Here is a 12,959-nt window from a genome sequence, read left to right on the forward strand (position 1 = left end):
AATATTTTAACTATCAGTTTTAATTTATGATACAGTAAATATTAATAGATAAAACCCATATAAACAAAAGCTCTTGGATATCCTCAATAATTTTTAAGAACAAAAAGAGGTCTAGGAGTCTTGAGATCAAAAAATCTGAGAACAGCTGCTCTAGGTACTATTTCATTCTACCTCTACAGGGTTCCACAGAAATAATTAGAACCCTAAATTCTATATTCTTCAGTCATTAAAGACATTCACCCATATGATCAGAGATAACAGGAAATCAAGGAATACCCAGAGGAAATCCAACAGCAGGCCTTTAGAGAATTTTATGGATTCCATTTCTTCCATTTGATTTGGTTTTCATGAAGCTTTAGATTTGCGGGGAAAGGTCAGAGTGTATTTACTATGGACTTCTGTTTAATTAGCCTAATGACATGGACAGTTGTAGAAAATAATGGGGATCATTAAGAGGAAGGAAAGGTGATAATGGTGACTGTGGTTGGAATTAACGCATACTTTGTAGGATTAATGAACTTATGACAAGCCTCAAGGAATTCACTCCCTAAGTCAGTCAAAGATACATTTCTCTGACTCCTTTTCTACCTGCTAAAGAAAAAGGTACTCTTCAGTTATAGGATCCTATGAAATTTCAATTTATCACTTAATCCAACTGTCTGACTTTAAGTAGGATTGCAATGAAACTATTAGAAATCTTTTAAAGTCCATATCCAGTAAACTGACTTTGTGAGGCAGAAGATTCAGGCATAAAGCAGAGAGACAGTGAGGCATGGTAGATCAGAAACTGGACTTGAAATTGCAAAAACCTGGGTTCAAAACCTGCCTCAAGCATTCAATTACTGTGTGACCCTGTGCAAGTTATATCACCTCTCCATGCCTCAGTTTTGTCATCTGCAAAATGAGGAGGTTAGACTTGATGTCTAAGGTCCCTTCCAATTCTAAATCTATGACACTACAGTATAAAAATTTATATTCCCATTACTACAGTCTACAAGTGATTTTCATGTTAAAAAATTTATCAAGGGTATCATTTAAAAATTTTTCCTTCTGTGCTTTTCATTCTACCAATTAAGCCAAATGTCCTAAACCCCTCAGGCTGTAGACAAAGGGAGGAGACAAGAAGCAATAACAGTATATATAAGCTTCTGGGAAGCCATATGAGTTTCTCAAACTACCCATTGCTGCTTCCAATTTACCTCTTTATGATGCCTCCTAAATATGCCAAAGCTATTATATCCATACATATTTCCAAGGAATAAAAATGATCACCAGAAGGCTATGTTGTGCTAATAGTTTCTAAACAACAATGTGGAGAATGCCACACATAGCACTAAAAAAAATCTGGTGTCTACACTTCCCTAAATGACCACAGGATTTTAGAATTAAAGATAATTAGAGATAACTGAATTCACATTTCTCTCCATCCCACCCCCATCATCACTACCTCCTTAGGAAACGAAACAGAGAAACAGAGGAATCACACAGAAGACAAGTGGCCAACCTAGAATTCCAGCCTTGTTCTTCTCAATCCCAATGATCTTAAACTGTCTCTAATAAAAGACCAACCAGGAAGACTGGCAGTAAAATACTGATTCCTTTCCAGAAGAAAATACAAAAATCCTTCTATAATGTTTTTGTTCTAAAATGTGTTTCTCATGGTGTTTTTCTTCTTTTATACACTGTTTAAAAACAGCCATAGCCAGCTAACTCAGCTATGCCACTTCAAAGCCTATACCCCAAAGAAATCAAAGAGGAAAATGATCTCTATGTTAAAAAGTATTTATAGCAGCTCTATCCACAGAATCCAGCAACTGTAAACTATGGGAATGTCTTCCTAGAGGGGAATGGCTAAACAAAATTGTGGTACATAGTTGTAATGGAATACTATTGGGCCATAAGAAAAGAAATGGGCAGTTTCAGGGGAAACTTTCAGGGGAAGAATCTTGTGAATGAATGCAGAGCAAAATGAACCGAAGCAGGAAAACAATTTGTGTAATGACAACATTACAAAGAAAAATAACTTTGAAAGACTTTAGAACTCTAGTCAACATGATGCCAAACCATGAGTCCAAAAAAATAAGGATGAAATCTGCTATGGATAAGGAGGTGATGAACTTAAAATGCACAGAGAGAGATGTACATTTTCCAGTATGGTCAACGTGGAAATATGTTTTACAAAATTATGCAGCTATATGTCATTTTGTTTTCTTTCTTTTTAAAATGTATTTAATGTAGAGGTAAGGAAAATAAAAAGGGGGGAGTTGAATTAATTGTCTGTTAATTGATTTAAAAAAAAAAAGCAAAAAGGGAACACCGGAATGTTGTCACCAAACTGGTCTCGTTGTTGGTAGAAGGGATGGAAAATGGTCAAACAGAAAATTTCAGGCACTGTCATGACTTCCGAATTAACAGCCCTTCCCAGGCTTCTGTCTTTCTGTTTTATGCTCTCCTTTGGATGAACAGTACTTCAAAGTTAAGGTTCTGTTTTTTCCTTTGTGCAGTCCTGAACGCTTAGACTGAACTGTTTCTCTTTGCAAAGCTCCAAGTACGGATGGCCTGGAAAAGCAGCCTGTAGTCATTGAAATGTGAAATATGACTGTTTCTTATTCTATACCACATTGAGGTGCTGGGAAATATGTGAGTCTGGAAATAGATCAATAATTTTCCTTTAAATAAGCAACAATAATGTTTTTCTGATGATCAAGATTAAAAAGTAGAGGCAGCAGAATGAAGAAACAATTCCAGAACAATCATACTCCAAAAGGTGTGACCTTGTATATCAAATTGGGAGTTGGCCTTCAAACATCACCTTGAGAGTTGAGCTGATGCCATTTAGCTGCCTTCAGAGTCATTTGTGTGGCAAAGAAACAAAAAATGAGTCACATTGCTTTGCAATCACAACTCATTTTTTAAACCAAATACATCACACATTTTAATTACACACCTTATTCCTCATTCTTGTTTCTGAATGACTTTGGTCATTTTCCAAAAATCCAATCAATGCCTAAAAGATTTGCCACAATTGAGGATGTTCAGAAGAGGCTCTGCAATTCCAAAATGGGAAATCTAGTTCTAAAATTGTTATGAGCAGGAGTAGCACCACTGGAACAAATGCACATCAAAACCTATAAGTATGCATGTATATAATTGAATCATTTTTTAAATGCACATAAGAAAAGGAAGCTATGAGGAAAACAGGAGAGGTTTGCAAATAATTTGTTGAAATTTACTACATAATTTCCCTTTGTAAAATTGCAAGCTGTATGAAAAGAGGCTAGTGGTTTAAGATATGATCCTCTTTTTTTTGGTGTTGTTATGATAATATTCATTTGGAGTGGTTTATTTCAATTCCCAAATAATTAAAAATAATTTTAAAGGAATATGTGCATAGTCTCCCCATGTAATTATTGGAAAGGAGATGACATACACTGGATGTATAACTTCTGGTATGTTTGTGAAAAATCAGCCACATTATTTTATGGTCACATGTCATATATTTATATATAGAATTCCTAGAAAGGTTCTTTCCAGCAACCCTTCCTGTTATTCTCAATCTGCTTTTCTGTGTGTTTTTCTCTGCTTTTTTTTAATTTTTCCTTTTGTTGTTCTTGGGAGCCTGCTTAAAGCCCTCCTCAATGAAAATTGCCATTTCATTGCCAACTGTAACCTGACAGGGTATCTGGAGAAAGTGGAAATGGGGGTGGGGGCGGTTCATCCATTCATCATTATGTTTAGTTCAACACACATATCCTTCAAGCAACCATTTGTAAAGTAGTTCACTTTCCATTATGACACACATTACCTGTCCCCTTCACCAACTCATTTTCTCAGTTGCCCCACGAGAACACAAAAGCTTTCCTATGGTTGATTGCTGCCAAGAGTAATCACTACTGAGAAATGGACTTCATCTACTTGACACATTAACTGATCAGTGATTTAGAGGAGTATTAATACTGTAATTCAGTGCTACATTTCAAAGAAGAGACAGTCAGCTACCAGCTTTGCCTAAGGTGATTTGGAGAATTCTGTCATAACTGTAAAAAAGAAAGCTGAAAACTAGTGCCTTTAATCTTATATACGAAAGGAATGTTGAGAAATGTCTGTCTCTATTTCCAGGAGGAATGTCTCTAGGAAATGAAGAGAAAGCTCAGGGAGCAGAGAACTTCAGATTACCACTTTTCTACATTTCAGACTCGAAGATCTCTAGTGATGCTTGACATTTTTCTCTTAGCCATCCATGACAAGAAGAATGACTAGAAAAGAAGTTGGTTTGGCCAAAAGACAATAATAGTCCAATGCAGAAGTTGCCAATGGACAAGATTCCTTCTGTTATCACTCGACTTACACCAAAAAACAGAAGACCTGATAAAGATCCTAGAAAAAAACACCACATGGCCTCTCCTCCTTCAAACCAAAGCTACTACTAGGACTTCATGATATCTATTCCAATGATCCATGTTTCTGCACCCTTCTCATAAGAATAAAACCAGAAAGCAAAGTTATTTTGACCATTCCGTTTCCTATATGGCCTATGCAGGCCAGCTAAGAATGTTAAACAGCAAGGTGTCAGTGATACCATTCTGTTGTCAGCAAGTTTAACCCCAAGGTAACAATGTCGCTCAGAAACCCTATTTCCATCTCCTTTTTTCCCTTTCTCCTTCCACCTGACTCTGCTTTCTTGGCTGCTGGTATAAAACAAAAACAATCACAACTTTGAAAATGGGGTGGGAATGGAAGACGTGCTACTGACTTCCTTTATTTCTTCCCTTTTCAATGATGGCCAGAAAAATAATCAGATGCAGGCAAGCTACCTGGGGGCTCATAAGACAGGAAATAAACCCAAAAGAACAGAGCAGGTGGTAATGAAATCAATGTTAATTCTGATCCAAAGAATGTTTTTCTAAAAACAAAAAATTACATCCCAATGGCAGACAGAAGTCACAAATATTTGTCATTGGTCTCAAGAGAGTCAGAGGAATGGGTCATACAAACCCATTCCCATTAGTGGATAAACTAAAGATACGAGGTCTACTGAAAGTGAATCAGTAGTATCACTTTTATATATAAAGGAAGTATGTCACATACAAATCCACTACATAACAATAATGTAACATTGATACAGTACTAACGACGTGCCAGGCACTGTGCTAAATACTTCACGATTATTATCTGATTTGATCTTCACAACAACCATGCAAGGTAGATGCAATCATTATACTCATTTTAAAGATGAGGAAATTGAAGTAAACAGATGGAGTGACTTGCCCAGGGTCAGAGAGCTTGTAAGTAGGTAAGGCAAGATTTAAACTTAGCTCTTCCTGACTCTAAGCCCACAGACTCTATCCACTGTCACTCTCTAGCTGCCCCTTACTCCACCATGTTATACATTAAGGAACTCATCCACTTACAGAATCAATGAATGATAAACAGGCAAAGCTATGATACATTTTATGCAATAAATCAAACATACTTGTTATTTGATTATATCAGTGGAGTGAAAGTTTAATGAATTTTTTATTTCATCGGTGTGGGTACTATTTCTACCAATGGAGACTATAACAACTGTAAGAATCGTGTGCCTTCATTCTATTCATGTCCATGCTTCACTGTAAACCTTCCAAGGATGTTAGAATCATATCTAGAGCTGGTTGTGTACTCAGAGGACGGCTAATCTAATGCTGAGCTAAAAAGAGGAAGAAAGTGAGACAGAGTAATTAAGTCATTTGCCTAAGGTCATACAGGTAGAAAAATAAAAAATGGAAATTCAGACTCAAGTCTTCTGACTGCAGAGTCATTGATCTTTCCCCAGTTTAACAGTACTCAGTTTACTCAAGGCCTTCCTCTTGTTCTTTTCTATCATGATGCTCCCATTTGGGCTATAAATCTGTGTTATCTCAGTCCTTTTTCAGAACTCCTTATCTTTATCCTTCATTATCCCTTGTATACTAGGTTTCACAAGCAAATCCTTATGGTGACATACTAAAGCCTGTCTACACTCAAGATGCATTTTTACAATAAAGCAACAACATGCTTATTTTTGTAATCTACTGATGGGTCACTCTACTTTAGGTAACAAAAATGGAACTACAGAAAAATAGATACAATCTCAGAGTTGGAAAGGACTACAATAACCTTAACTCAGCCTGGTCCTGACCAACAATCCTTTCTACAACATTACCAATAAGGGGTTATCTAGCCTTTGCTTGAAGGTATGAGATGAAGGGCAGCTAGATAGTGCAATGGATAGAGGACTGAATCTGGAGTCAGCAAGACTCATGTTCTTAGTTCAAATCTGATCTCAGACACTTCCTAGCTGTGTGACCCAGGGAAAGTCACTTAACCCTGTTTGCCTCAGTTTTCTCATCTGTAAAATGAACTGGAGAAGGAAAGTCACTGTAGAATCTTTGCCAAGAAAACCCCATAAAGAGTCATTAAAAGGCAAACAACTGAAATGACTGAACAACAACATGAAATGAAGGGAAACCCATTACACTCCAAGGCAGTCAACTGCACTTCTGGATAGTGCTAATTGTTAGATATTTTCCCCCTTCCTTCAAGCTTTGCATGTACTGAGTGTTTAATAAAGGTTTTTCTGAATTGAATTCAACATCATTTGTCTATCTCTAATTTTCACCTATTGTTTTTTGTTCTATTCCCTCCCAGGAAAAACAGAAAAAAATCTAATCTTTCAGTCACCCTACAACCTACCAAAAAAACCCTGAAGATTGCCTTCAAAAATACAGAGATATATCTACCAATCTACATGTAGCTGTATGTGTATATATCTAAATGTCAATATATTTATAGATCTCATTTTTGTATATTCTCTTTTTTGATAAATTATGTTGTCATATAAGAAATTGCAAAATGATTAAGTAGAGCAAAGAAGGAATAAATCATCTAAAGCAAATACATGCAATTAACTACAATAGTTTCCCTTCCCTCCTGCCCAGAGGAATATAATTGTCAATTGCATGTCAGTATTTATAGTGCAACCATATCCACCCAAGAAAGGTTAATCACAATCGGAAATGGATTCCAGGATTTGGAAAACAAAGAAGTCATAGCATGAAAAAATTCGTCATAAGAATTGAATATGGATCAAGCATTGTGTTTACAAAAATAAAAATATAATTGTACTTTAAAAAATTAGCACGGTCCAAATCAGCTCCTTCCAAGTATATTCCTCATGACACACAATTTCAAGTAAGATACATTTGAGTAATTAACTACTTAATTAATTAATTAAGTCAATTTATCAGTAACTACTTCTGCCTTACCGTGTGCTAAAGATGAAGAAAAACATATGAATGACCCTCAAGTCACAGGAGTGCTTACTGAAGATCTACTGTCTCATAAAGTAGACATGCTTCAATAATTCTCAATAGCCTCTCTACTTTGTCTCCCTCATTCCTATCAGCATAAACTGACTTGGTTAAAATTAGAGGAGTGTATAAAATAATCAGGGGAATGTAAGTCTAAGGCATAAAAGCCCTGGGTCCTAATCTATGCTTAGAAATGTACTAATGGTGAAACTCTAGGTGAGTTATTTACTTCTTTGGTCCTCAGTTTCACCTATAGAAAGAGAAGTATTTATACTAAGACATAGTATCTTACTGAGTGACAAGGGACTGCCTTAGAGTTAGGAAGATCTCTGTTACACTCCAACCTCTGGTAACATCCTAACTGCATAACCATGGGTAAATCTTAACTTCTCAGGGCTCTGAGCAACCCTCTATGAATCTATATTAAAGAGAAGTTATTATTTGATCCGTACTAATGGAAGGAGTTTCCACAACAATTGTTCCTTATGCTGAGGAGATCACAGTGGCCACCTCAAAAACAAATTATTTGGGCTCCCTAACTCAAAAGGTCACTGTGAGGAAAGGAGATTGTGAACCACAAAGCCCTACTTGGTAAATGCCAGCTATTATATTTTTGAGTAATAAAAGTAACAGTTTTATTTCATTCATTAGTTTATCTCTACCCCTATCAATCATATTATATGTGCCTTTATATATCAACTTCTGATTACATTCAACCTGTGTCTCACTCCAGACTTTATTCTGTTTTCCATTATGTTGCATAGGAAGTTTAGAAATCTCCTCTGTTTATCAGTCAAATCAACTTAATCCTCTCATTCAAAAGAAGGTTTTGCAGACGAGTTTGGCTAGGTAAGAATTTTCACCTCACCCAAATCTCTGTTTATTAATTGCCCTGGGACTGAGTTTACATTTCCCAAGCACACAAAGCAAGTGAAAAATAAGATCAGGAACCAAAAGGAAAAACAAAATGCTTAGTAACACCAAAAGTGGTTAATCTGCATTTCAAAGAGATGTCCAATCTTTGCAAAGCTCCTTCTTAAAAAATACAAAGCTTAGAAAACAGATGCCATTTTGTATCCATTCCATAGAAAATGTAAAATACTCTAGGGATTCTATCAACACCAACACAGCATATAAAACTATGTCCATGTGTACAACTTCACAAGAAAGTATTTGACTTACATGAGACAGAGAAAGGCTTATAAGTTCCATAAAGATGCAATGAAATTTTATTGTGCTAGACAATAACACACAACACTTCCAATATCAAACCTTTTACAATATACCTAAACTTTCAAGAGGATAGTGAGGTGGCACAATGGATAGAGCACTGGCGTTGGAGTCAAGAGGACCTGAGTTCAAATGTGGCCTGAACTACTTACTAGCAATCTGACCCTGGGCAAGTCACTTAACTTAGTTTGCCTCAGTTTCTCATCTGTAAAATGAGTTGGAGAAGGAAATGGCAAAGCATTCCTGGAGTCACCAAGAGTTGGACACAACTGAAACAATTCAACAACAAATGTTTCAAGACTATTCAAATCTTCAGTGGTCTACACATCATATATGTATATGTGTACATATATATGTATGCATGCATGTATTCTTGTACATGCATTACAATTTTCCATGGGCCTTTCTTTCCTAACATATTTTTTCATGCTTCCTTCTATTTTCTTGTAATGAAATTCACTTTTGTGCTTTTCATTTCATTATATAGTAGCACAGTAGAAACATATTGAGCTTATTTTTTTTAATGGGACTACTGCACAGTAACCCACTAGATCATAAACTCCTTGAGACAGCACTTTTTTGTTTCATATTTATATCTCTTGTGCTCAGCACAGCACATCACACTTGCTAGGTTCTTAACACATATTTCTTAAATTGAATTAATCCTGAATTGACTTATAAAAATAGATAATTCTATCTACTAGAGCATAGGACAGAACAAATTTCTCTTCTGAACAGGCAAAGAGTAGTCATTACTTCCCATTTGCATCCCTAGCAATTCTCTGTTTCATCAAGGTTTCTGCTTGGCTGCAGAGAAAAATTGCCCACAGGTGCCCTCCAGTAATGAAGTGATGACTGGAAGCACACCAGGCTGGCACTGTGATCACGCCGGCTACTTTTAGTGGAACCCCGCCCTGAGACCCACACAGCAATTGCCCTTACATACTGACTCTTCCTCTATCACCAGCTCCAGTTCCATCCCACAAATGAAAAGGATTATCTATCTCCTGGAGTCTTATTCTTAGGATGATTTCCACATTTCCTTGTATTGTCCTGAAGTTACTTTTAATTTGCTGCAAGACTATTTTGTATCTATTTATCTTTGTATATGCTGTGTCCCACAGAAGAATATAAGTTCCTTCAGACTAGTGACTAATCCCTTTTTGTCTTCATCTCCCCAACACCTAGCCTTGTACCTGGCACATAGTTGACGATTAGTAAATAATGCTGAATTGAATTGAATAGTCCACTGCACAGCTGTTAAGTTCCTTTGATTTTCCATCACGGATCACAGTTTGTCAAGTTTCCCAACTTGGACAGATTTTTGTTTTGTTTTCAAGGATTAGAAATGACATAGTAGTAGGCATTGGGTACCCCTTTATCACCTTTATCCCTTCACACTAAGGACAAGATCACAGAGAAAATGCATCAAATACCTGAAGTGGTTCATCGGGACACTTTTCTCTCTGAACCGGAGGGGCAGAAAGTTCCTGATGGGATTTTGATGATTTCCTTTTGGCTTTTTCCATTTGGACATTAGTAAAATAGTTGACCGCAGCAAACTCAATGAGGGCAGAGAACACAAAGGCAAAGCACACAGCTATGAACCAATCCATGGCAGTAGCATAGGACACTTTGGGCAAGGAATGCCTGGCACTGATGCTCAGAGTTGTCATTGTCAGAACAGTAGTTATTCCTTCAAAACAAAGAAACAGAAAAACCACAATATTTAGTTTTATTTTAAAGCAATTAGAGATGAGGGGACATGATAAAATTTTAAAATAACTATCCAAGCATATCTGAGGTAGAGATGGAGGTGGGTTTATATATAATTTATTATAATAAATATATAATATGTAATAAAATACAATAAAAATAATAAATTAATTCAATGACTTTTAAAACATGTTACCAGTGAATAATGAAGAGAAAGCAATTCAAGGAGGTAGGGCTTGTGTTAGAATAAAGTGTACTCAGACAACTATATTTCTAAAATGATAACAAGAAAAAAAGGATGTTTGTTAGCAGTTACAAAATACTCTCAGGTTATGAATGAACTGAAGATTTAGCAACAAAAATTAAGATTCATTCAATTAGTTCCTAAAATCCTACCTCTTCTGCCATACTCTTCCTCAGAAACTAGAAAACATGGTATTTCCTGGGAAAAGCTCCACAATTCAGTCCAGTCTCAGTTCTGTAGCATACCACATTTCCCAGGGGGCATATAAACAAGAACCCTGAATTTTCATATCCATTGATTTTTTTATAGTTGTATATGTGTCTATATATCTTTTTTATGCTTACTGTGTCAGTCTTACTTCAGATTATAAATTCCCAAGGGGATTGGCCCATTTAAACTTGCTTTATACATGACCAGTAGAAAGTCAACCAAGTGATTAGACAGCCAAATAAATGCCTTCCAATGATAATGATGAGTGATTACAGAAGTCCAAAGCCTACAGGATCAAGTCCAAGGAAATATAGACAGTATTTAAGAAGATGATAAATTCAATCTATCTCTGAAGGAGCACTAGATATTGATGTTCCTACTGATAGCAATCTTGGGAGGAAGTCACCACTCCATACTAAATTCTGGAATAGAGATAATCCAATCCAACAAGAATTTATTAAGGACCTTTTACATGAATATACTATGGTAAGTACATACTGTAGACACAAAGATAAAATGAAAGACAGGTACTGCTTCCTAAATTATTTATATTCCACTGGGCAGTTGCAACTTGTAAATAGGTAAGTTTATTTATGATTGTTTAAAGATGCAAGAAGAACTAAAATCCATGGCAATAAATCTGTGCAAAGGCATGGTGGCAGAATATGGATAGCTTAGGTTTATGGAATGACAGGTCAGTCCCATCAACTTAAACACACTTATAGCTTGCGAAGGGGAAAAATGTGAAATAAGTTTAGAATGGTGGGCTGGAGTCATAGATGAAGTATTTTGAATGCTAAACTGAGGAAAAGCAGCAGTGAGCCAATGAAAAGAAGAGTGTTGTAGTTAGATTCATAATTAGAAAAGGTGAGGGAATATATGAATGGAGTAATAGTCACTCTAGCTAAGAGAAGAGACAATTTAACATAGTTTAGAAAAAGGATAGGATGGATCCCATGGATGAAAATTCTTCTGTGAAAATTTGAAGTAGGATAAAAAGCAGATATCTCTCTGAAGTAGGATAAAGAGCTCCCAAAGAATTAAATTCCAAAAGAAAAGCAATACCAAAAAAGAAGGGAAATATATATTGTCTACAGGTACAGATGAGGACATACAGAAAATTCATCAACAAACTTAGACTTTTCAAAGATAGATATAAATTATGAAAGCAAAAGGTAATGAAGGATGAATAGAAAAATGTGGTATACTCCTCTAAGAACAGAGGCTGAAGTGCTGAATTCCAGAATGAGCTGATACTGGTGAAGAAGACTAAGGATAACAATTTTTTTTCCTTTCACTTTGTTTTTGCTAGAGGCATCAAAGAAAAGATAAGAATGCTACTTGGAGTATCATGGATAAGTATAATTAATGGCAAAAAAAAAGGTGTTGAACTCTGTTTATTTTTCCTCTACCAAGGAGAGTGCACTATGTACTAGAAAGGACAAGACAGTGACTAACAGGAAAGGAAAAATTATAAGAAACCAAAGCACTAGTCTTGATGAATTCGAGTCATCTCATTTAAATGAGTTATATCCTAAGGTACATACTGAAAGAAACAGCAGATTGGTTTCCAGGGCTACTTGTTCTTCCTTTTTCTGATGGATAGAACACAGGAGCCATGTTGGGCAGTTAAAAAGGCAAAATTATATTCAATGTAAAGAAAATCTTCAAAAATAAATAGTAGTGTCCAAAAATAGGATGGGCTGGCTCAGAAGTTGGTGAGTTCTACCTCCTCAGAGATCTTGCTGAAAATGCTGTCTGATGACTTATATGGTATGCTAAAGAGAAAATCCTTATTCAAAAATGAGTTTTGCAGAATATGTTCTCAAGCTTTAAAGAGAAATAGATTCCAGGTTATTATAGAGCATCATCAATACATTAGTGATTAAAACTTAATTTATCCCTTCAGGATAAAACAAACATCTTCTGGATCTCATAGTCTCTTTACATTACTGCACATATAATAAATTCATGAAGTTTAGTATTTTCCCTATTTAACCACAAACTGACAAAGCCATAAAACTTTCTAGTTGAAAGAAAATTATGATGTATTTCACTGTACAGAAAAAAAAAAACCTGTTGTCACACTGATGACTTTGTTAATTAACACTGTCCTGCCATGGCTTTTAAATCTTCTAGCTATATAATGTGGAGATGAAGTCTAATTAGTCTTTTATCTTGTGAAAGACCATCACTTTAATTAAAATTTAGGAGCAATGAGGTTTTCTGTG

At 35.7% G+C, this 12,959-nt stretch overlaps 1 protein-coding gene across 1 annotated transcript in view; it reads right to left on the reverse strand.

The window, feature by feature from the left end:
* Positions 1 to 12,959, reverse strand: part of GABRA4 (gamma-aminobutyric acid type A receptor subunit alpha4) — an 87,762-nt gene that overhangs the window by 37,810 nt on the left and 36,993 nt on the right. The window contains exon 8 of the mRNA XM_072620665.1: positions 9,995 to 10,254. Within this exon, the coding sequence (XP_072476766.1) occupies positions 9,995 to 10,254 (260 nt within the window). The remainder of the gene's footprint in view (positions 1 to 9,994; positions 10,255 to 12,959) is intronic.

This window comes from Notamacropus eugenii, chromosome 6, assembly GCF_028372415.1.
Source record: "Notamacropus eugenii isolate mMacEug1 chromosome 6, mMacEug1.pri_v2, whole genome shotgun sequence".
In the NCBI taxonomy this organism is placed as follows: Eukaryota; Metazoa; Chordata; class Mammalia; order Diprotodontia; family Macropodidae; genus Notamacropus; species Notamacropus eugenii.